Below are 23,966 nucleotides of genomic sequence, written 5' to 3'. Positions count from 1 at the left end.
ATGAACTACTTAAAAAATATTTAAAAATAAATAAATGAAATAATTGCAGGAACAATTAATTTCCCTTCAAACAAACCTCTCCACCGGCGCTCCGGGGATGCCGCTGCCAGCCGATGGCACCAGCACAGCATTGCGTTCTTCGGTTAGCGTCAGGCGACACTCCAGCAGCTGGGACTCCCTTTCTACATCATCCTCAGACTTATCTATACACACACGCACACGCACACGCACACACACACACACACACACACACACACAAGTAAAGACCTCAAACACACACAGATTCATTTCATGTAATACGTTCTAATATCTCACATCATTAAACTGACATTATTATTAGACAGATTACTTTTAGTATTCGTTCATTATCATGATCATTTCACATGTGATTTTCATTATCAGAAAAATATTCTTATTAAAGTGTCAATCTTAAAGATTATCGTTTCAGTTAATGTCTGTTAAGTTCGGAAAGATAACCGTCACAGATGAACACGACTATAATGATCAAACGCCAGAAGTATAAGCTAATGTTAGGCCATAAAAGGAACTCCACCAGAGTCACATGACTTCACGTCTCCACCACTAAGCTAAAGGAGGACCGGTGTTCTAGTGAGGACATTTACTCGTTCTGTTTAAACACTTGTTGGCGTCTTTTTATTGCCTTTTTTTTAGACACATAAAAGCTTTAAAATTCAACTGAGACATCAGTGTCTCAAGACATTTGATCACTGTCAACTAATTAGTAATGACTTAGATGCTTCCTGCTTTAGAGAAAGAATCTAGATTTGCTTAGTCGTGGCTTTATAATAACTTTGACTTGAACTGTACATCACTGCCGCTTGGTTATGACGAAGTAAAGAAGAAAAGCAGCACACGTGTTTTAAAATGATACACTGGGAAATACATTTTTACAAACTGAATACGGGAAGGGAAAAGTTGAGTACCAGATCTTTCAAACCTGCATCACACTCGAGCAGTGGGAGGAAATGACACGTTTCCAAAAAAAGTGCACAATGACAAGGAAATAGAGGACTGAAAATACTGCTGCAACCAAGCGTTTCTGCATCCATATCAGAGTCAGAAGCCCAAAGAGGCAAGTGAGAGAAAAAACATTCTGGTGATCCATTTTCTGTCTGACTGAAACTGATTTCTCTCCTGTGTGACTTAACAACAGGCGGAAAAAAAGGTTTAGGCAGAATAATCTTTCTAAGTTCCTTCATTTTTTCCCAGCTGTGAAATAAAATATTTTGGCAGATGACATTTTTTGGGGGGATTTTTTAAAAAGCAAAGCTTTTTCCCCCAAATGTTCTTAAGAGAAAACAATTCAGGTCTTAAACTTAGAAAATGGACCATCACAAATGTTTTTTTTCTCACTGGCCCCTCAGGGCTTCCGTAGGATTCAGATAATCTGTGTTTTGGGTTGTATGAGTTCCACAGCTGTACCTGGTTTGCAAACTATCTTCTGCAGCTGTTGGTCCAGATACTCCTGTCTCTGAGTGAGTGTGAGCAGCCAGTGTTCCCTCATCCTCTCCAGGTCTACCTCCTACACAGATACACACACGCGTCAGTTGTACAGACTATTTGATTCACCGCATTTCTTTTCTTCGTTACGAGCAAACTATCACACATGTTGCTCTTTGTAATTGATCTACCTACTTGGTAGCTGTCCATTTCTTCATCCCCATCCTGACATGTATATTGAGAGAGAACCAATTAGAGTCAAGCAATAGATAAAAAAGATGCTATTCAAGTCAGCCTGAGGAAATTAAAATCCATCATCCTCACACAAACACAAATTAAGTATAAAAACCAAAGATCAAGGTAATTCAATTTTCCAAAAACAAATCCCTCGTCCAACATACTTTGAACTAATGCAAACAGCTGATTATATTTCCTGCTCACCCATTGTGATGCGCTGCCTTTGGAGATCTGTCGGACCTTGACGTCTCCGATGGACACAGAGAGGATGGAGGCAGCGATGAGGGGCATGGTGCCCGAGTCTGGTACTGAACGGACCTCCACCTGGACCCGACGGGACTGACCCTAGAGGAACAGATTCACATGAGGGGATAGAAATAGGCTCACTTCTGTGATAGGACAATGGAAGCCACAGAAAAAACAACAAGTAGGTTCATCAGTTAATCGTGGTTCTGTCTTAAAATGCAGACAGGAAGTGGAGATGGAAAACTCCAGCTTAATATTAGAAAAATAACCTTCAACCAGTGTCCCCGTCCAAATGTACAAACTACAAATAAAACCAAACATATCCACGATACCTGTCTGAGCTGGAAGACTCCTCCTGTGCGAACATCTTTAGCAGGAAGAACCTCTACAGCTGTGAACTCTCCTGCCTCGTTCAGCTCCATCAGCTGCACCCACAACTCCAGGTGGCGGGTCACCTCACTCCACCTGCAGGCACAGCATGGACACACATCAGGTCAAAGCTTAAAGGGACGTTTAGAAGAGTGCTTGTATGAGGTACTTCCCCACAGTCAGTGTATCACTGCAGTAGATGGAGTTTGGAGAAACAGACAGAAGTACGGGAGTAAAGCAATGTTCTGCTGTGGACGTATTTTAGACAACTAAAAGAATCTCTATCAGTTTAAGTGAACGCTATGTTTACAATATTTACCTTGCTGTGAGACTGGCGGCCATTATCTATGCTCTCTTCAAAAACACAAGACTTCTTTGACAATACCAGTAATCTTACCTCACAGAACAGTTAGTTGCTGGTGTAACACTTGGTGAATCCTAACTAACCTTTTTCAAAGAAACCACCAAAGTCACACAAAAACATAAACAAACTAACCGATCCAGGCCGCTGTGGACCAGCAACATTTCCAGTTCTGAGAGGTAAAATTACAGTTTTTGTCAAAGGAGTCTGTTGGCATAGGTAACGGCTTCAGTTCTCTATCAGAAAGTGCTGTCTGAAGGGAAGGTAAAGTGAAAATATTCAAAATATAGTGGACACTCAAACTGATTAAGATTTTTTTTAGGTGTCTAAAATATGTCCACAGCAGTACAATACTTCACTCACACGCTTGTACTTCTGTCTGGTTCTCCAAACTCCATGTACTGTAGTAATACACTGACTATGGAGAAGAACCTCATACAACCACACTACTAATCACAACTATCCCTTTAAATGTATCTTTTGAGTGGAGTGGATTTATGAGCTTTATTGAATCATTTTTGATGGCTGCATGGTTCGCGTCACCTCACCTTTCTCTGAGGGTTCTGGTCTTGGCCTGAATCACTCCCAGGTCCCACAGTGCCAGGTTCCTGCGATGGTTGGCCTGCTTGTGGCCGTACACTTCAATGGCCACCGCCCCATCTGCCAAATACTCCAAAAAGTCCTCCGACACTGGCACAGACAACTCCTTAAAAAGTTATAAAAATGTCATTTATTCTGATTTACATCTTCTTAGACTGAAAATTGTTTGTTGTTTACTTCCAGTGTTGGTGATGAATTTGCTTTGTTCATTGTATTGTTTCTTTCTCAAAAGGTGGAGTATATGTGATACAATGAGAATGAGAACCACCTTGGCGCTGTCGAAGACCACAGTGCACTGAGGGTCTCTGGAGGAGGACGAGCCGGACGGCTGCATCTCTGGAGCGATGAACACCGACTCCTCCTCCCCCCAGAAGTGGTACTGACAGAAGACGAAGTTGGACAGGTGGCGAGGCAGACCGTTGGCGTGGAGGATTTTCACCTGGGGGAGAGGAGACGAGGAAATGCTACAACCGGTGATGATGGACAAACACTGTGATGTGCTCTGAATTCTGTTGGTTTGCATCTCATGGTTTGAGGGAAACATGTAGACCAGACATAAACAGAACCTTTAATGTACAGCAGTGCCTAACATTGTTGCTTATGAACTGTCTGGGAAATCTTAGTTTGTCTCTCTCGTAAAGCCAAGAAATATTCTTTATACAGAAAAGAAGCCTGAGGTCAATATGTAGGAATTTGCAGCAAAGACCTGATTTTTTTTTAATTTCGTTTCATCATAAAAAAGCAGAAGCACAGCCAGAGGTAATTACACTTGTCGCATTTCACAGCACAGTGAGCCGGAGGAACTCAGAACAGAGAGGAAGACAACAATGTGACTGCCTGCCAGATACATTATTAATCTGGAGCCATTTCCCCACTGGCAACACTGGCAACACTGAGCAGCTAGTGCATATAGGATCCTGACTTGTATGTCAGTGAGAGGAGATATATGATTCACATTATCAGTTCAGGTGTTTCCTGGATTTTTGGCTCATTTCTAACTAAAATCACGTGACCGACGGGCCTGTTAATGAAGCTACATCTGCACGTTCTCACCACACAGTCCAGTCTGCGCTCTTGCGGGTCATCGTCTGTATTGCTGTGCCGTATGTCAGACCGTCCTGGACCTTCCTCCTCGGAGCCCTCTGTTCCCCGCCACAGCTCCACATGGAGCCGACCGGCCACCTGACGCACACGCAGAGCAGCGGGGTCTCAATTCTGTTGTCACGCTGGCAGCCAGCCATAGAGTCTTTCTTTCTTTTACCTTTTCTACGGTTTAGTTTTGTTCACTAAGAAATTGTTTACTGTTGGCCTACAATTAAAAAAGGCATCACATATTGATGATTACCACTGGCATGATTAGTAGACAGAAACAACTTTGCGACTCTAATAACCTTTTGAGACTTATCAAGTAAAAAAATGATCTACTAAGCATCCTGGTTACAGCTTTACAAAGTGTCAATACCTGCTTGCTTACCATTTGTCATGTAACATTAAACCTGCATTTTAGGGGGCCTAAAAGTTACAATTAACTTTAATGAAATGAAAAACACACAGAGCTCATAACATTGTCATCTAAACTGTCCATGTGTGAATAGTCCACGTTTGAGAACAAACTGATGTTTGGGCTCCTACCTCTCCCTTCTGGTTGATGATGGGCACAGCGTATTGCAGCTTGACGTCGTGGAACAGGCAGGCCAGGAAGACGTTGGCCACACCGATCAGACTGTGGTTCTCCTGTTCATCGAAGAACGGGTCGGCGCGTTTGAAATAGGACCGCATCACCTGGGTTAGAGAGAAAGAGGAAGAACTAGATCAGAGTAAATCTCAAATGTCTTCTCTTTGAGGTAACATATTTGCCCATGTTTTATCTGCATATTCTCTGTTCACTGGGTTTGTTCTGTGTCCCTTCTTTTAAGCGTTTCATCAATCAGGGATGCAAAATGGCATACATAATAATAATAATTCTGACTGATATCAACTGACACATCTACACATACAAAACTGAATAAAACATTCAATTAAAATTGAATTAATTTATCTGAGTTTGCACGTCAAACTGACTCTCATCTCTATTCACTCACGGAGTTGTCTTCATCAAAGTCCTTCCACTCCTGGTAGAGCTCCCTCATGTCCACCAGTCTGTTCTCCATCTTCTCCAGAGCCCAGATCTGCTTCCCTTTACCTTTACGGCGAACCTGGATGGCCGGCTCACTCAACACTACATCACGCTATGAAGAAAACAGATTTTTAGCCTGGCTGCTGCTTTGCCCCGTTTACCAGGACAGGAACAGTGTGCAGCAGTGGCTGTGAGAACGCAGTTATGGGACTTTAAAACCCTTAGTGTATAATAGCAGCCATTTGTCCTCCTTGTTGGAGTCAAAAGTCAAATCTGACCACACAGACACGATACAAATAGTTTAGATGCCGTATGACTCCTGTCCTCACTACCTGAGGATATCACTATCTCAGATAGACAACCTGTACTCGTTGTTTATTTATTTAATAAATATTTATTTCCTACAACTTTTTTTGGCTTCCTATTCAGTGACATTTTCGTTGTTTTTCTTAATAGTATTACGTCTTTTAACTTTGGAATAAAAAAACATGCCAGAACTTGCTTGAAAATCATCACGTTTTGAATTTTTGTCAGCATCAAAGTCACCCACTGGTGGATGTCTCTGCATCGATTGCTGCACTGCAAACACTAACTGCTAATAGCCAATTCGGCATATTTTTAAATGTTGCCATTTTGGTAAATGGACTTGTACTTGTATAGCGCCTTTCTGGTCTTCCGACCACTCAAAGGGCTTTATTAACACTACACTCAGCATTCACCCACAGCGTCAGACTCTCTGCACTACGTACAATATGAAAATCAATATGACTTTATTAAACTTGCTTCTGAGCTGAACTTGCATGTACAACATGTCAATCAAAGAAAGAGTTTGGTGCTCTGACATCTTGTTCCTTTGGTGCTGTTCTGTGGCTTTTCTGTGTACTTTGTCTCTCTGTTAGACTCACACACACACAGCCTACCTTCCTGTTGGCATCCAGGTTGGCAGCAGGTATCTGCAGAGTGACCAGGTACTCCGTCCTCTTGCTCAGCTCCTCGGCTATGAAGCCGGCCTCCTGTGCCAGCAGGTTGGCCCGAACTATCTGCTCCCTCAGGCGCCGCAGGCTGCGAGTCATCATTGCCTCTCTGAACCGCAAACACAGAATAAGTTTTACTGAAGCATCTTTTTCTTCTTTCAAAGAGCTGACTGCCAACAGGGGTCAGTAACGGTCTCACATCCTACGCTATTAGCTCACCTGTCCTCGCTCCACCGCCGCACACGCTTTTGGGAGCTGGGTGACGCCGCAGCGGCAGCGGCCGCACCGCTCGGCGGGCCCGTTGGGTCCAGGAGGTGGGAGGGTTTCTCCGGGGTGAGCCTCCGGCGGAGCTGCTGCAGCTCCTGTTCGTACATCTGCCTCTGCCGCTCCAGGGCGCAGCGCTTCTCCTCCTCGTGCTGCCTCTCCAGGGTCTGTAACACCGACTGCAAAGGGTCTGAGGAGGAGGAGGAGCCGCCAGAGCATGAAGAGAGAAAGCGGAGGAGAGAGTGTGAGGACTTTTATAATTTACCATCCTTTATTATTGAAAAAAATTATAGAAAATTAGCATCTATCAGAACTGTTCAATTCTGTCAACCCCAAACAAGTTGGAACTGCTTCGACTGCACTCACTGTTGATCCAAAAATTGAATACTTACCTCATTCTCTCTATTTTTGTCTTCTGTCAAAGCACTGCAGGCTTAACACAACCATGCAGAACATTGTGGAAAATATAGAGTAAAGGGTAAATAGTGAACTGCGTCAATCATTTGTGGTCTAAATATTTGGATTATAGAGCACACAAGCTGTTTGGAGTAACTTGATGAACATCCTGTACTTTTGATAAAGCTGTAAAAACTGCTTAAATAATAAAGCTATTTTAAATGACCAAAAGTACCCTGTTAACAAATGTATTATTGTGTGTTTCAAGAGCCCAATATATCTTCTTCCTCTGCGCCTGTGAGCTCCATTGTTGTCCAACACATATTAATAGCACATCAATGAGGCATGGCTGTAGGTTCTAGGTCTAGTTAAAGAATTATAATATTTTCTGTGACCCATTTTTAAGGATTTGTATCCTCAGGAACAAATGTGCTTTGGGCTGAGGATACATGGGAGGGAACTAAATGTTACTTTTGGTCTTTTTCTAGAATTAGTTGACAGTTGTTATCTTTTGGTGATTTGTGAAAATGCTGACAGAACTAGAATTTGTTTTGCTGCCCACAGATAGTCACGACGTAGACGGGTGAGGAGGTCAGAACAAACACGAGGGGGACACTCTCTGCTTTAAAGGTTTCCACTCCCATGTCTGGTATTTTTAGATCCAAATCTAAACATTCACAGTATTCAGAATTTATCCTGTCTGGCAGTCTGATCTGTGAACAGAGTTCAAGATGTCGGGCTGTCCTCGACCAGAAATTCAACTAGTCGCTTAGTTGGTTTAATTGCCGGATCTGTAAAACTGAGTTTCTCCACTAAGAATCACAGGAAAGCAGAACTTTAAACCTTGTGTTTACCAGAGATGTGCTCATTATGTTTCTTGGAAATAAGTCATTCAGCAAAAAAAACAAAAACAACTACTAAATCGACTAAATAAATTTCTGAGTAGTCCCACAAAATAGATTTTTCCAAAGTACCGTAATAAAAAATGTCTCCATATCTTCTGAGAAAGAATTTTAGCTGTCATGACACAGTCAGTACTATCTGTAAAAACGCTGAGTAATGCACTGTCACTTTATTTACCACCAGTGCACCACTAAAAACATGCTCTGAGGAAGTCAGCCTCACCGTTGTTGCCCATGCCTTTCATCATGACTTCGGCCTGAGCAAACTCGTAGCCGAAGCTCAGCTCGCTCGACGCGTCGCTGGTCGCGTCGAAGTCCGCCTCCAGCCGGTCTGTGGACAAACACGTCTTCATCGCAGCGCCGACCTCCTCGTCCTCAGCGCCCGCGTGGACCATATGCCTCGGCAGGTTGATCCTGTGCGTATCCATGAAGGTTAGATGTGATGTGAGACAGAAAAGAGGAAGTGTGATGTAGCGGAGAAAAAGGAAGAGGCACAATGAATAGTTTGTGATCACATGTAAATAAATGCAGCAGAGACATGTTTGTGTTAGAAATAAAAGATAAAATAAAAAAACTGATTCAAAGTGACCGACCTGAAGAAGTGATTGTTTCCCCACAGGATGCGGTCGCCGTGGTGAAGCTGCACTGGACTGGAGACTGCAGCACCATTCACACATGTTCTAAAAAAAAAAAAAAGATTTAAACACAAGAGAACATATGAGATGAGAAATTATGATACTGTAGTCACTCTACTGAGAATATAACCAATAAAAGTGAAAAACAGGTCATGGGCTCTTGTAAAGTGTCAATGATTCATCTCAGCTGCTGGAGCTGAACACCTTGTGTTCATCAAATCATCAAATATTTAAAAACGTGGCACTGAATCGGTAGTCTTCTTATTTTCTGATGGTATTTATTCCTAGATAAAACACGGAGAGAGGAAGCAGACAGACCCTAACCACGTACAGGCTCAGTGACCACAAAGTAGAAATCCAAATAGGAAGACAACAAAAGAAAACAGAGTATGTGGTCACCGCTGGACAGGCTGAGACAGAGACGCACCTCCTCTGAAGGGAAGAATTATTATTATTATTATTTATTTTTTATTTCAAGAACATCACATATTACAAAAGTACAAAGTACACGGACATAAAACTAAGTCATTAATAAATACATGATGAAATGCCTGTACTTTTGTGTAAATGTTTACGTTACGCCGTTAACAGGCTACGCTTGCGCATGCGAGACGGCCAAGATCCTTGGCGACTCATGTGAGCTCCACTCATCGGACAGAGGGCTGTGGGCATTCTGCTTCCCTTTGCCACATCCTACCTCCGTGAGATCGGCTTTTCTGCCTTTCTCAAAACAGAATACAGATCTAAGCTCAACATTGAGCATGAGTTGAGATTGGCCGTATCCAGTCTGCAACCCCGGTTTAAAAAGAAGTGTAGTGGAAAGCAGGCTCATTGCAGCTACTAATACTGATAAAACTAGATGGCTCACACATATCTGCTCTCATTTTGTTTTGTTTTGCTTTGCACAGGTCGCACATCATTATTGTTTTAAAAAGATATGCAGTGTAAAACTCTAAATATTAGTTGTTTTTTGCACAGATAGAATTTTATTTGCGTTGTTCTAACAAAGTGACTGCACATTTTATTTGTTTTTGTATGATGGAGCAATCTGGTTTACTTGAAAGTTATTGCAATTTTCTTTATTCTATTATTTGAAAAAGCACAGATGGAGGAGTCACAAAATTCAATAAAAATTCAACATGGACCATTTTGTTACAATTTAGTTGGAGCGGTGGGGCATTAACATTTTTCTTCCTCCAAAGTGGCGTGACTGATGTTTGAGAACCACTGGACTAGAGAATCCTTTTTACATTATAATTCACCAATGATATAATTTGCCTAAAAGAGTAGATGATATTGAGTGTTGGCGGGCAACATGAGCATGAGAGCCTTCAGACTGAACCAAAACTGTAAAGCTGCGGGGTGTAAAACCACAACAATGAGCTAAAACAAGAGCCGCAGAAACTGGTGATAATTCTCTGTGGGTTAGTAAAATAAGGTGACCCCTTTCACATGGTGTGTCCTTATTTGGTTCACTGTTAACATAACATACCCATAAAAGCAGCTTTAAATTAAAACTACCCAAAGACGTCATTTTAGAGCCTCTCTGTTGCCAAACAAAGTGATGGAACATGCAGCAGTGTATAATATCTGTTGGAAAATATGAGAAGGTAAAACCAGCGGTGCACAGAGAGGTCCCCTGTGAAGTCACAGAGATCAATCTAGCGAGGCCTGCGGCGTCGCCGATTGAGGTCGACAGCCTACCGAGCGTTGCGGTGAGGACCGAGCACCACACCGTCATCCTCGCTGATGTCGATGACGCAGTGCTCCGCTTGGATGGCCATCCCGCACAGCTGGATGTCCTGAGAGTCGGCCGAGCCCACGCGCGTGTGCTCCTGTGACAACACGGAGGAGACACGGTCACTAATGTGTGTGCAGTCAGGCTGTGTGTGTGTGTGTGTGTGTGTGTGTGTGTGTGTGTGTGTGTGGTACCTTCAGATAGTAGACCAGCAGCTCGTTGAGGGCGGGGTCAGCGTTAAGGTTGACCAGGAAACACTTGTCATCCACCACTCTGATTCCAGAGGACTGCAGGGAAATGCCCAGACTCTCCAGCTGCCTCTGACGCTCCTGCAGGAAACATATTTTCATGCATATTTAATACAACAATGGATCGATTGCTTATTCTATTCTTTGGCTGCTGCTTGATGTAAGAAATATGAGGGTGAAAAGATAGATGAGCGGAGCTGAGAATGCTGGGAAAATAAGCTCCACACTTAATAAAACTCTGTGAGTTAAAGAGCAACTTCTGTATTCTTCAACCTGGACCCTACTTACTCACGTTTTTGTGACTAAGTGACTGATGGGGAGAACGGTTTTTGGTCCAGTAGCGCTGCAGACGCTTAACGGACTGCAATGTAATCTCTCGGGTCAACTCGTCACAGTTAATGTAGGTCATGAAAGTGCGTGTTGTTGCCACCGACTCAGGTTGTTAATAGAAGTGTCGGACAACATCATGTAGAAATAAAAACATTTTTCTTTATCTTATTCAGCTGTGACTTTAAAAATCTTTTAGATAACTCTAAGCTACACTTTCTGTTGAGCAACACAATACCGGCACACCTCTCTCCAACACATTTCCATCGTTGTCTCCTGGCAACAAGTGACATCTCGCGAGATGTCAGAATCAGAAATCGATTTATCAGACGGGATTACATTGCAGGCCGCTTAGCGGCTGCCGTCCGCAGCGTTCTCCCTCAATACTGGACCGATCTCAAGAACTGTGGTCCCCTTTAGTCACTTAGACACAACAACATGGGTAAATAAGGTCCAGGTTGAACAATACAGAAGTTACCCTTTGAACTTGAATTAAGTCACACTGAATGAACAGAAAACAAATCAATCGGCAACGACTCACATTTTAATTGTATCTCCTCCGTTTGATTAAACGAGTCCGTTGCACTTGTTTAAATGCAAGAAATCAACAGAAATGTTAATTAAGTTCTGTTTAAGTGTGTGTGTGTGTGTGTTACCTGTGCAATAGCCTCAGTCTTGGTGAGTTTATCCTCCCAGGTGACGGTCATCTCTTGGATCAGTTTCTCAGACTCCTCCAGCCTGTCCTTGAGCTCGGGGGCCTTCATAGACTGAGAGGGACAGAAGCTGCGTCAACACTCTCCACAAACTGACCGTGTCGTTTGTTCAAAATTCTAAATACTCGGGCGGGCCGAAGCAATCCGAACCTCGGCCTCCGTGAGCTGCTCCTTCAGTTTCTCCACTTCCTCCCGGAGCTCTCGGATGATCCTGGCGTTGGGGTCCTCGTTGACGACGGCGTGGTTGACGATGCTCTTGGCCCTGTCGGCGTAGCGCAGGGTGGACAGCGTCTCGTCGTAGTTGTCCGCGGAGGGGCTGATAGTGGCGACCATGGCCGTGCGGCTGTTCCCTCCCAGGCTGTCCTGCAGGTGAAAACAATTCCAAACCTTTGAGTGCACAAAAAACCTTAAACATAGCAAAATAAACAAAGTCCACTGCTTTGGTTTGGAGGAAGAATTACTAAATGTGTGAAAAACAAACAATTCATGATCGTGCTGTGTTAATTCAAGTTTTAGAGAGCTACATTTAACACAATTACAATTTTGAAAGGAGCCAAATGAAAGACTTGTTTTAAAAGCCCCAAATTAAAGACTCAAAGCTGGCAAAAGGAGCATTTTTCCAACTGAGCAGAGCTAATGAAAATAACCAGCAGAGCCTTGAAACTTAACGGGCAAAATAACCAAAAGCACACTAGAAAAAGAATCACTCAGGGACTTTAAAGTCCAGTTTCTTTAGTTTAAAGAAATGCACCCTGTTGTGTATTGGAGTTGGTATGAAGGTATGTTCTCTGTGTACCTTGAGCAGCCAGGTGAGCACAGAGTCTCTGTAGGGAACAAACTTGCTCTTGTACTTCCCTGCTCCCTGGTCAGCCAAGGCAGAGATAACTAAACCCAGAGTACTGAGGGACCTGGAGGGAGGGGAAAGAGAGAGGGGGGAGGAAAGTATTTAGTGGGCAGACTGGCACAGAGAGGAACAAAAAAAAAAAAACTCATCAAAGCAACCTTGGCCTTGGTGCAGTATAAATAGACCCACATTTAAAAAGTGAGTGCAGACAGAAAACAAACACAATCCCAGCCAGCAATCCGCTTTGAGGAACACAGCCTGGTCGCTTCATTTAGCTCTTGGAAGAAGAATCTGTATCAGCGAGGGTTACAAGTCTTTGGCGTCGTGTCATATATCTATTTTCTGTTGACTCACTTATTGATGTTGCTCCCTTCTTTCAGACGTTCCCCCGCCGCTCCGGTCTTCGCCGCCCGCTCACTGCCAGCCAGATCCACCAGACTCAGCTTGCTCACCTTCTCTCCGCTCGTCTGGAGCGGACACGCGGCAGCACAAAGGAATGGACATGACGTTAGACTTTGTTTCTAAAAGCGCTTTATCTTAAAACAGCCGAGAAGCTTCACTGAAGGCCAGTTGCAAATCTGGAGATTTAAAAGGTGACGTTAAACGGATAGTTTGTATGAGGTTCTTCTCCACAGTCAGTGTATTACTACAGTAGATAGAAAAAGACAGGAGTACCAGCACGGGACCAAAGCAATGTACTGCTGTGGACGTATTTCAGACACCTAAAAGAATCTATATCAGTTTAAGTGAACGCTATATTTACAATGTTTTCACTGCTTTACCCTCCCGTCAGACAGCCATTTCTAACAGGGAAGTGAAGCTGTTTTCTACGCTCTCTTTCAAGCCTCTTTGCTGCCTGTCTCAGTTTTCTGTCGTAGCTAATTGAATGTCTCAGGGTCCACACGGTTGTTTGGACATAAAAAACAAGTTTCCCTGTTTCCTGGGCTTCTGAAAACATTCTGAATCATCACATGCATGATTATAATGTGTCAAAAGACATTGCACACAAGAGGATTGTTATGATCCTGTTCTGTATCACTAGTTGAAGCTGAGAGAGTGTGTGTGTGTGTGTGTGTGTGTGTGTGTGTGTGTGTGTGTGTGTGTGTGTGTGTGTGTGTGTGTGTGTGTACGTGCCGGTGTCGTACCTCAGACTTCAGGTCTGTGAGTGTGTGTGTGAGGATGATGTTGAACACAGCGTGGGATCGGCTGCTCTCTTCATTCATATTCGTGGCTGCCACCGTTCGAGATTTATTTCCCTCCGACATCAGAGACTCTATGTCCTGTCAGAGACACAAACACACACGTCTGTTGTCTGTGCCCGGACTTTATGAAATAACTGGTTACCCCTGGCAACACAATGTGATGAAACTCGACATCGTTCATAAAGTACCTTGTAGCAGGCCACAGCCAGGCGAGACAGGCCGTCAACATAAGGCCCCAGGACTTTGTGCTCTCTCACCCTCAGCGCTTGTCGATTTCTACAGAGAGAGGCGGTTATTAATCCTTCAGACCTGATCTCCATCATCCATTTGTAAATATTAGGAAATAGACAGTGGTGTTCCTCCCTTCTCAACAAACAAATGAAACAATACGACCAGTCTTAAAGGGACAGTAAATAAGAAACACCCAGGTACTTTAGCTCAGTGTTTTAATAGTGTTAATGGTATACTGTGTACGTCAACAATCGTTTTTTCCCACGACTAAGACGAGACAGTCACGAGGCTAAAATGTAGTTTGAAAAATGACCAAGAGAAATGACCTTCTCCTCTCTCTCCATCACTCTCTCTGTGTCTCACATCGTAGATCGGTTGTAACGAGCTGAGCGGGTGTGACTGAATCACTAACGGGGAGGAGGACTCGGAGTAACCGAACCATTCAACCTGCGTTTTTCATCACATAACGGTAAGATCAAATCCTACTGGAAATAGGTTTAACTAAAATGACAAAATTGGTTTTGGCCAGACTAGATTGAATTTGAAATGTTCAATATAATTATAATTCCTCCATGAAACTGCTCTCAACAAAGTCTGTGGACTATCTGGAGTCACCAGTCACGGAGATTTCGACCGACACCAAAACAATGTAGGCTGATAAACAGCACTTCAGGAAAGAGGACACATATGTATTTTTGACTTGGGTGTGAACTGTCCCTTTAAGCTCAAGATTAAGATATGTTAAGATAGCACTGTATCAGACTGAAATATGACGGCTCGTATGACCGCAAAAGTACTGCATTTCACAGTTTACAGCATAGACTCACAAATATACTGGTATTTTCTTAAAGAACGTTTCCTAAGAAGAATATGTAATGTATGTGACTCCCTGGTTTCAGGTCAGCTGGAACAAACGGTTCCTCACCCTTTGGGGTCGAGCAGGTCTCGGACCTTCTCGTTGTAAATCTCCATGAAGGAGACCTCCACGGTGAAGCACTCTCCCTCCCGGGCCTCCCGCACGGTCCTGCTGAACAGGGAGCTGCAGAGCCGAGGGATCAGACCGGGCTGCTCCGACGAGCCCATCATGGTGTACGACTTCCCGGAGCCTGGAGTTTACAAATCCAAACATCAAGCGGGGAAAAGAACCAAGCAACGTCAAAGAGGAAATAGAATCTGATTCAGTGTTATTGGCTCAGGACGGCTGTAAACAGTGCAATGAATAGAGCTCCATTGGTCCCATTTAACAATAGTTCAAAAAGTATAAAATATATATTAAAAAACAAATGGTCTTTATGTACATGCTCCTCTGTCAAGACATGACAGATCTCAGCGATTTGGAGCTGTGGAAGCAAGTGAGAGATAATAAAAAGGCTTAATCATAAAGTAGAGGAACACAGATCTGGAGAGTACTGCTAATGATTCTGGAAGAACACGATTAAACAGATGTACCAGCTCCAGGATGAGATTAAGAAATGTGTGTCTGAGAGGCAGAGATTCTGATGAGTTAGCGTCGCAAAATAAGACACACTCGAATAAAAAGCAAATGAAATGGCTTTTTGAGACTTTAACTTTAAAAAATGTGATGACAGTAAATCCAAAGTCAGAGAAAGATCACATGAACAAAGAAGTTTCCAAGAAGTTTATGGATATGAAGATAGAGATTCTGTCATTGACTCACGAACCAACAGCAGACTTTTATGAATATTACCGACGGCGCATAAGTCTGATGGTAGCAGGTTTGAAGTGAATTACCCGTCTGTCCGTAAGCAAAGATGCAGGCGTTGTAGCCCATGAAGGCGTTGTCCAGCAGACTCTCCCCAAGGCACTGGAACACCACGTCCTGACCTGCAGACAGCACAAAACACACTGGAACATCTGCAACAGAACCTCGACTTTCAACGCTTAGCAACAAAGCATACAAGATGCTGAAAGGGAAAAAGAAGAGACATGGTGGGCATTTTGTTCACATCTAATACATCTGACACAGGCTGGTGAATTACAGCCCACTGCATTGTTAAGAAACTCCCTGGCAACGGTTTTGTTTGACCCCTTTACAATACGCAGGACTAGTCTAGAGGTGAACAACACTTCATCCCGCCACCAGAACGGCCTCTTTCTTCGACTCTATAAATAGTTCAGAAGATGAGGAAACATTCTGTCAGGAGATAAGTTTAAGAAGTGAGTCACCAAGCAGCGGAGTTACGCTCAAGCTAAAAACAGAACCAAAAAGGTCAAAAAGGCTGATGTGAACCGACCTGCAAACTTGTCTTTCTGAGATTCATCTATCGACCAGAAGCAGTGGTCATAGGCGAACACCTGAGGAGAACACACACACATTCATAACAACTCATGCATGGATAACCGACACCAAATGTTTACAATGAAAAGAATACATTTGTGCATAGAAACATTGCTATATAAACTTAGAAATGAGTTTAATTTAAAACTCACCTTTGGCTGATTTCTGAGGGCAACAGAGAGAAGAAAAAAAAAAACACTATCAGTTGACAATCGGAGCTTAAATAAAACGTCAACCAACCTAACAAACTAGTTTAAGTCTCACTGTCAGTCTATCCCCGGCTTGTGGATCCACACACCAGAGGAGACACCTCACCATGGCAAGAACATGTGAAAAATACTTATGACATGGCAACACCTTCAACACTAGCAACACACAGTCTTCTGACATTCTGGGTCCTGGTAAGAGGCACTTTTTAACATTCAAAGCAAAGTGAGCGGAGTCCTGGTCCTGAGTCCACAGTTAGACACAGACACACCTGGGAGCTGCCCAGGTAGTAGTAGTGTAATGAAGGGTAGGGTTACTTCCTCTTTCCCACCGACATCTTCCCAGCCGGTCTGGGGAGTCTTGGACCATCGACCCTTTGCTCACAAGACTGCTTCTCTAACCTGTAGGCCAGAGGTTCCCACTTGGGTCAGCAGCTAATTTTAGTTGGTTGTTTGATGCCTCTGGGAAAATAAACTTAAAAAAACAAAAACAAAGGTATTATAATGTCTACCTTTCAGATTCTTATCTCTCTTTTTTCCCCAAATAGTTTCCTGCCTCTAGTTATTCTCTTATAATTAATTTAAATGAAGCAGTTGGAGAGGAGAAAAGCTGTTTACCACTCTGCAGAGGCAGCACGTCCTGAGGGCTGCGATGAGGCAGCACTTTTCACGGATAATGAATAACTACAATCACCAACTCGTCATGTTGCAGTTTACATTCACGTCTCTCCAAAATGTCATCACTGCATCATTTTATCCTATTAGACATTTGGGTGAAATAGTCATAATAAGTAGAGCAATGTGATTTAGTGAGCTCCCAGTGAACTTTGTTCACCAAAACCTAAATCAGTTCATCCTCGACTTTGTGCAAATTCTGAAGAGATTCCCTCCAGGTGTTCCCGAGGTATCGCGATCACGAGAGCAGACCGGACGGATGAACAAGCTGTAAAACGGCAACAAATGCAAAGAAACATCTGTTCTTAGCTACATGGATGTGTTACCAAATGGGCCCTCTCAGGCAGAGGGGTCAAGTGGCCCCTAAGCCAGATGAATGAAGGGACATTTGTTGTTGGAAAGGCAAAGAGTGAAGATATCATGATCATATTTTCCCCTTAAATACTAACCACTGGATGAGTGCCAACTCATTAAAATGAACGACATGTCAATGCTGTGACCTGCTCCGTCGTAACAGACGCCTTCTGTAGAGACAAGTACAGCGGACAACACTGCAGTGCAGGAAACAGCAGAGCAAGCAAATACCGCAAAACCTGACACGACCCCCGAGTAAGAAGGGAGAGTTCCAAGAACACAAAGTCAAAGGTGTTTTAATGATGGCGAAGATTTAAAATCTGTCAAGGTTGACTAATCCTCTTTGGCTCATTGTGAATCAAGTGGAGAATGTGACGCAGCACTAAAGAACCTCAGAGGCCTCCAGTGTCCCCGAGACAACAGGCTCTCCGTTCTTACCGGAGCACTTTAAAAACACAGGCGCTGCGTTTTAGTGCAGAAAGACAATAGCTGCACATTGCGTCAGTCAGCAAACACATCACCACATTCCAGCAAGCAAATGTCAAATTTAATTACCAAACATGCTCCGGTGCAGCTTCATGGTGTTGTCCATCAGCAATGAAGCATTCATGACACATAAAAAATAGGATTTGTTTATACTTGTAAGCAGCTATGATCAATAACTCTATATTTACAACAGATCACGTGAGTATGTGGAAAGGGTCCCTTCTGGTGATGAGCAAGGTGGCAACCTCTGGTTATGAAAAGGGAAGACAATGTGCAAGTGTCTTAAACTTGCATTCTCTCTAATGGCCATCCTACAAGCTGCATATGTATTTGTGGTGGTGGGCCACTGAGGACGTTGGGGCTACAAACACATTCAGGATGACCAAAAACATCTTTTAGGCAAATCTATTTGAGTTGGCCACCAAAAAGGTAAAAATGTGATAAACATGAATTGATATGTTTGTTTTGGTAAACTCTATCATACTTAAACCGAGGCACCCAGTCTCCAGGGAAGCCCCCTTTTTGTGCTACCATACATAACTCAAAGCACACAGTATTCACTCAGGCAGAAATATCAATTTGGGGTTTTAAAAAAAAAAAAAAAAAAAAAAAAAAAAAGCCTGTAAATTAAGCCATGGCCACACACACTGGGGGCTGTAATGAAACAAGGCCCCCCTATGTGAGACTTGGCTGGGCCATGAAAGAGCAACACTAAGTCCTGTCCACTCCTGGGCTGGCAAGGACATTCCTGAGATAACTGGCAGAGCCTCGCAGCTCCCAGGAGTCCCTGAAGGAGAGGGAGGAGGAAGGAGGGTCAGCAAGTCTTGGACCAACAACATACAGGCCTTAGGGCTTTGATAACGCTTCTGGGTGGATTCGGTACATATTACAAATTCTGCACATCGACAATCTGGAGGATATATAAAACAAGAAACATTTGTGATGCCATAAACGGATAAAACAAAAAACCTCTTCAAAGTGGGGCTCTTATCGCAGCAAAGCTCAGATAAGAAGCTCTCAGTTGGTGTTTTACTTTCTAAACATTATTCTGCAGGCACTGATAAATATTCCTGCTACAGTTCAAAGTCTGTTTACAACATATGCAGTAAACCATGGTTTTACAGGCCTGCTGACTAATGATGGGTTCTAAAGTTTGTGCTTTATTAATCTCTACCATCTTGAGGGTCTGACAAGCCCCCGCTGTATCTCCGCCTGGTTGCATCTACCCAGGGTGCCGTTACATATTAACACCCCCTGAGGCTCATGCGGCAGTTCAGTTAAACCTGTCAGGCAGTGAGCTGACTAAGCAACCCCCCCCCCCCTCAGGAACTCAGCTTTCCTGTGCTCATAATAGAATACAATCGACTGGGAAACTAATCAGGAATGCCTCGATGCAGAAACCGATGCTCTCCAGTTCAAATACTTGCGTACTTGCTGCGCCGTGTGTTGCACCGAGCCTGTAAAACCTGTTCACGTTGAGCCCCAAAGGGGAAGCATACCGCCGCTGAAGCATGTCAGGGCAGAAGCGACACACAGGTACACACAAAAAGCATAACTATGGAATATGAGACACTCTCTTTCTCTCCGTTACTGGGGGGGATTGCACTGAGGCATTTTTACTGAACAAGGTAACCTGAGAAGGGGGACCAGAACCTCTAGACAGCATCTACCTGCGCTGCTCTGACTCACTGCGAGGAGGAAAGACGAGGACCGGACTCTTTGTCAACAGCAAACACTGTGCCCCGTGGCACATTGTTTAACTTAACAATGAGTGCACATTTAGCACCCACAACATCACAACATGACATTACACAGAGGAAAGCTCTGATGTTGTAATATTAAACCAAAGACAACTCCTTCCAGACTGGATGCAGACATTCTAATGTAAATGAGTCTTAAATGTTGTTCTACTCTGTTCTTCCTTTTAAAATCGTGGCTTGGCTACCTGAGCAGGAACAGACACGCCCTTTGTAAAGAGGAATGATTCAGGAAAGACACAGAGGGAGGAGGAAGAATGGAAGGAGTAATAGAGGGAGGATGGGCCGGGGTGAGGTTTGGAGCTGAGCTTCTTTCAAGCAACTGGGTGCTAACTTGACAGGCTGGTTACAGACTCTCTAAACTCTCTGCCGGCAATCCTGAGGGAACTAGACTAGTGGAACCCAGATAGTGTAATTACTGTATGTTTATACTCTTGAATGAGGCAAAACAGCTGCTACGCTCACATGTCAATAGATCCATCTGACCACTGAGCACTTTCTATCAGCTGATGAAGACTGTGTGATAGGGTTGAAAGCTCCTGGAAAAAAAGCTAGTCTGTGGACCCAGATTTGGTATTTTGTCAAACTTCAAATAAATGGCATAAAGAAAGCTTCTAGTAGAAACCTCTAATACTATTTTTAGTCCCAAGGCAGGACCAACAAGTCCGAGTCAAGTCTCCAGTCAAGACCAACAAGTCCCAAGTCAAGACCAACAAGTCCCGATTCACGTCCCCAGTCAAGACCAACAAGTCCAGAGACAAGTCCTCAGTCAAGTCCCAAGAAAAGACCAACAACTCTCCAGTCAAGTCCCAGGTCAAAACCAACAAGTCCTGAGTCAAGTCCCCGGTCAAGACCAACAAGTCCCGAGTCAAGTCCCCAGTCAAGACCAACAAGTCCCCAGTCAAGTCCCGAGTCAAGTCCCGAGTCAAGTCCCGAGTCAAGACCAATAAATCACTTTGTGCTTGGTGTCTAAAACAAGTTGACAAGCGCTTATACGGGGGTGACTAGCTCACTAGGCTAAGAGGGTTGTCTGGGAACCGGAGGGTCAGCAGATCAATCCTTGGCTGGGACGTGAGCCGAGTCAAAGTGTCTCTTGAGCAAGACACTGTCCCCCTAGCGGCTCCCCTGTTTCCCTGGTACAGAGAAAAATTTCCCCCTCAACGGGATAAATATAGTGTAATAAATATAATACACTCCTCACCAGAAAAAGTTTTTCTTTATTTTGTTAAGTCCAGTCTTCAGTCATCAGATTTATGACTTGAGTCCAAGTTATAAATCTCAAGCCACAAACCCTTTTGTAACAATCAAAAAATGTCACGAGTAAGAGACAAAGCCAAACAAATAATAGCCACGGACCAAAAAAAAAAAAGATTAGCAACTGCTACAGCGAAAGCATAAAATTAAATCTAAAGTAAACTGCGAAATAATCCACATTTCAAAAGTTGAATGGTTTTGCATTAAATGGATGGTAACTATGTGTCTGGTGTGTGACACTCTGCGGCTTACCGGGGGTCTCCTTTGCTAACGTTGGTGATGGCCGGATTCAGGACGGTCTGGTTCCCCTCCATCTCCACCACACATTTGGTCTTTAGGTCTTTTTCTGGATTGAAACAGAAGTCAATGAGGAGAAAAGATGTATTGTCAATGATAACAGTAAACATGTTTTGCCTGCAGTACAAAGAGAACCAGACTGTTAACAAGTAAATGGGCCAACAGAAACAAAAGTGAAAGGACTGTCCAATCACCAAAATGTTCTGTTTGAACAGTTTAAAGACCAGGTACTGAATTAACTGGTGCTTCTGACTTTCCTTAGTAGTCACTGACACAACAGCCATCACAGGATAACAGGTTCTCGTGATCGTAACACAAACAGCACAGCGTGGAGAGGCAGGAAATAGTTTTATTGTTGGTGATTCATCCCAGGACTTGCCTGTGCAAACACTAAAATCACTTTACTACTCCAAGAGCAGATAGTAAGGAAAAGCAGGGCCAGGGCTACTCTTCCTCATTCCTACCTAATGTATAAGGTTTTAAAAAGGCGGAGAAACTTCCTGTCAGAGCAGGATTTGCCACACGCGTGTTGTACGATTTTCCACTGTTCCACCTAAAGGGCCAGTGTGTAGCATTTAGAAGGGTATATTGGCAGTATATTGGTTTTCTTTAGTTTATAATTACCTAAAAATAAGAATCGTTGTGTTTTTGTTGCCTTTGAATGAGCTTTTAATATATCTACATACAAAGCGGGTTCTCTTCACGGAGCCAGCCATCATGTTTCTACAGTATCCCAGAACGGACAAACCAAACACGGGCTCTAAGTTTAGGCCACAGGAGGCAACCTCCGGTTCTGCCGAGTGAAGCTGATGCTGAAGTGTCTTAAAACTTGCATCTCTCTAATGACCAGCAGGGGGCGACTCCTCTGGTTGCAAAAAGAAGTCTGATTGAATGAAAGTCTATGAGAAAATGACTCTACTTCTCTCTTGATTTATTACCTCAGTAAACATTGTAAACATGAGTTTATGGTCTCAATCTCTAGTTTCAAGTCTTCTTCAATACAGCATGATGTTCATATAAAATGATGGTCCATTTTAGAGTCATTTCAGTAAAGCAGAGTATGCTTTAGGGCTGGGCTACCTTGTGAGTGACAGGTCGCTACCCTATCAGAGCCGTATACGGGCTCTCCACGTCACATCTCCACCGTCCAAACATGGTCACTTCCATTCACCGCTTGCAAAAAAGCCAAGATGGTGACGGCCGTAATCCAAGATAGCGAAGGCCAAAACGCCGAACCTGAGGCTTCAAAACGACAGTCCACAAACCACTGTGTGACTTCACTGTGACTACGTCCACTTCTTATATACAGTCTACGGTCAGCCACCGTAGTTCTCAGTGTGCTGCATTCTGCAACCGTATCACGAGATGCCGCCAAATTCTACACACTACACTTTTATTAGGCATTATTGTAGTTTTAAAAGCTTTTGCAGAAACTCACTTGGAACAGTGATTTATTACATGAAATTAAAAGGAACATTAACAGATGTAGCTGCTGTTCAGCAACACAAAACGTTTGTCAGCTGGCCTGTCGGTCCTCAGCATTGAGCACAACACTGAACATGGTGCCCTTTCTCTCAGGATGTGATGTCACTGTTCCTTCCATATTACTTTCCATTTCTACTCCCACAGCACTGAAGCCAAAACTATTTTCCAAAGAGGGGCAGAACGGACCTTTTCAGAGCCCGACCTGCAGAAACGAGCTGTGAGGAACATAGGAATGAAACCACTAATCCCAGCTTCACAAACCAAAACAGCCCGTTTGGAGCTGGGCATAGTTGATACAAAAAACGCCTTTGTTTGTCCCGTGAACAACAGACTAATAAGTGGCCGTACGGTCCAACTCATAACTGATAAAAGTGTCACATGTTACTCACCTCTCCTGTTCATTGGCCGCACACGAACAGCGACCTTTACATTGGAGTCGTTGAGGCTGTTGTCATCCATGGTGCCACCTGACTTGTAAATAAATGAATGGACACAAGAGATACAAATTACACTCTGTATGTAGAGTTAATTCAACATACACACAGGCCTGGACACAGCTCGTCATTGCGCCAGATACGAAATATCTATAAATAAACCCAATAAACAAGTAACTCCTGCTACTTGTAACACTGTTATTACTTAAACCCAACTCCAAACGGCTTGTAAAGACGAACACGAAGAGACAACAATCTGAAGTACAAAGTGTTTTGAAAAGAAAAGTGAACAAACCGTGTTGAAAACAGTTGCTCAGTAGTTTCGCTGTCCGACTCGCGCAAGGCAAGGCACCTTGAAGAACACCCAGCAGCTAGCCCGGGACGCTAACGAGAACTGGAGAACGGCACACATAGAGATAAGGGTCAAATGCTTCCATAATGACCGCCGATAAATGTAACCGTAACCCCAGTACAGTGTACTGTGACGCCCTGGTTCTAATGTGTAAGTCTAAAACAACACTCACGACGGTACACAGTTCATTCCCTCGGCTCCTCCACCTGTTGCATTTCCTGAAACTTCCTCCCGGTGATCAGTCAAGCCATGTCAACTCTCAGCTAAAGGGATTTGCCGTGAGATTTAGTGAGCTTCCCAGGTTCCCCCAGTCGCGCTCTGCTCTGCACGCGCTCGCACGGTTGATTTGAGAGGGAATTCAGCGCCACGGTGTGGCTCCGCGTGCATTACAAGTCTGTGCTTTTCGTTCGAGGATATTTATCCCAAAACATGTGAAGACATTATAATAACAAATATCCTCAGTTAATGCTAATTAACCCGATACAACACGGTGGTAAAACCGT

The 23,966-nt window shown here is 43.6% G+C and overlaps 1 protein-coding gene across 4 annotated transcripts in view; it reads right to left on the bottom strand.

Annotated features, from left to right (window-relative positions):
- LOC137871105 (kinesin-like protein KIF13B) overlaps positions 1 to 23,774 on the bottom strand; it is a 35,469-nt gene extending 11,695 nt beyond the window's left edge. For 3 of the 4 annotated variants that reach the window (XM_068708717.1, XM_068708720.1, XM_068708719.1), the window contains exons 1-30: positions 23,636 to 23,774; positions 23,407 to 23,505; positions 23,067 to 23,144; positions 21,148 to 21,241; positions 16,316 to 16,328; positions 16,120 to 16,180; positions 15,617 to 15,709; positions 14,790 to 14,970; positions 13,822 to 13,909; positions 13,577 to 13,711; positions 12,786 to 12,898; positions 12,384 to 12,495; positions 11,738 to 11,950; positions 11,531 to 11,641; positions 10,494 to 10,628; positions 10,266 to 10,396; positions 8,520 to 8,606; positions 8,150 to 8,340; positions 6,584 to 6,818; positions 6,311 to 6,473; positions 5,356 to 5,502; positions 4,907 to 5,056; positions 4,328 to 4,456; positions 3,543 to 3,713; positions 3,223 to 3,380; positions 2,277 to 2,409; positions 1,903 to 2,043; positions 1,657 to 1,686; positions 1,444 to 1,543; positions 77 to 203 (exon numbers count right to left, since the gene is read on the bottom strand). In XM_068708717.1, coding sequence (XP_068564818.1) covers positions 77 to 203; positions 1,444 to 1,543; positions 1,657 to 1,686; positions 1,903 to 2,043; positions 2,277 to 2,409; positions 3,223 to 3,380; positions 3,543 to 3,713; positions 4,328 to 4,456; positions 4,907 to 5,056; positions 5,356 to 5,502; positions 6,311 to 6,473; positions 6,584 to 6,818; positions 8,150 to 8,340; positions 8,520 to 8,606; positions 10,266 to 10,396; positions 10,494 to 10,628; positions 11,531 to 11,641; positions 11,738 to 11,950; positions 12,384 to 12,495; positions 12,786 to 12,898; positions 13,577 to 13,711; positions 13,822 to 13,909; positions 14,790 to 14,970; positions 15,617 to 15,709; positions 16,120 to 16,180; positions 16,316 to 16,328; positions 21,148 to 21,241; positions 23,067 to 23,136 — 3,512 coding nt within the window. In that variant the 5' untranslated portion in view covers positions 23,137 to 23,144; positions 23,407 to 23,505; positions 23,636 to 23,774. Of the gene's footprint in view, positions 1 to 76; positions 204 to 1,443; positions 1,544 to 1,656; positions 1,687 to 1,902; positions 2,044 to 2,276; positions 2,410 to 3,222; positions 3,381 to 3,542; positions 3,714 to 4,327; positions 4,457 to 4,906; positions 5,057 to 5,355; positions 5,503 to 6,310; positions 6,474 to 6,583; positions 6,819 to 8,149; positions 8,341 to 8,519; positions 8,607 to 10,265; positions 10,397 to 10,493; positions 10,629 to 11,530; positions 11,642 to 11,737; positions 11,951 to 12,383; positions 12,496 to 12,785; positions 12,899 to 13,576; positions 13,712 to 13,821; positions 13,910 to 14,789; positions 14,971 to 15,616; positions 15,710 to 16,119; positions 16,181 to 16,315; positions 16,329 to 21,147; positions 21,242 to 23,066; positions 23,149 to 23,406; positions 23,506 to 23,635 lie in introns of all 4 variants that reach the window. The other variant, XM_068708718.1, reaches the window with a different exon arrangement.
- Positions 23,775 to 23,966: the final 192 nt, after the last annotated feature.

Source organism: Cebidichthys violaceus, unplaced genomic scaffold (assembly GCF_023349555.1).
Source record: "Cebidichthys violaceus isolate CVI_PGR_0920_01 unplaced genomic scaffold, fCebVio1.0.p SCAF_14, whole genome shotgun sequence".
NCBI classification, from domain to species: Eukaryota; Metazoa; Chordata; class Actinopteri; order Perciformes; family Stichaeidae; genus Cebidichthys; species Cebidichthys violaceus.
The sequence above is the reverse complement of the archived record's forward strand: the minus strand, read 5'-3'. Positions and strand labels throughout refer to the sequence as shown.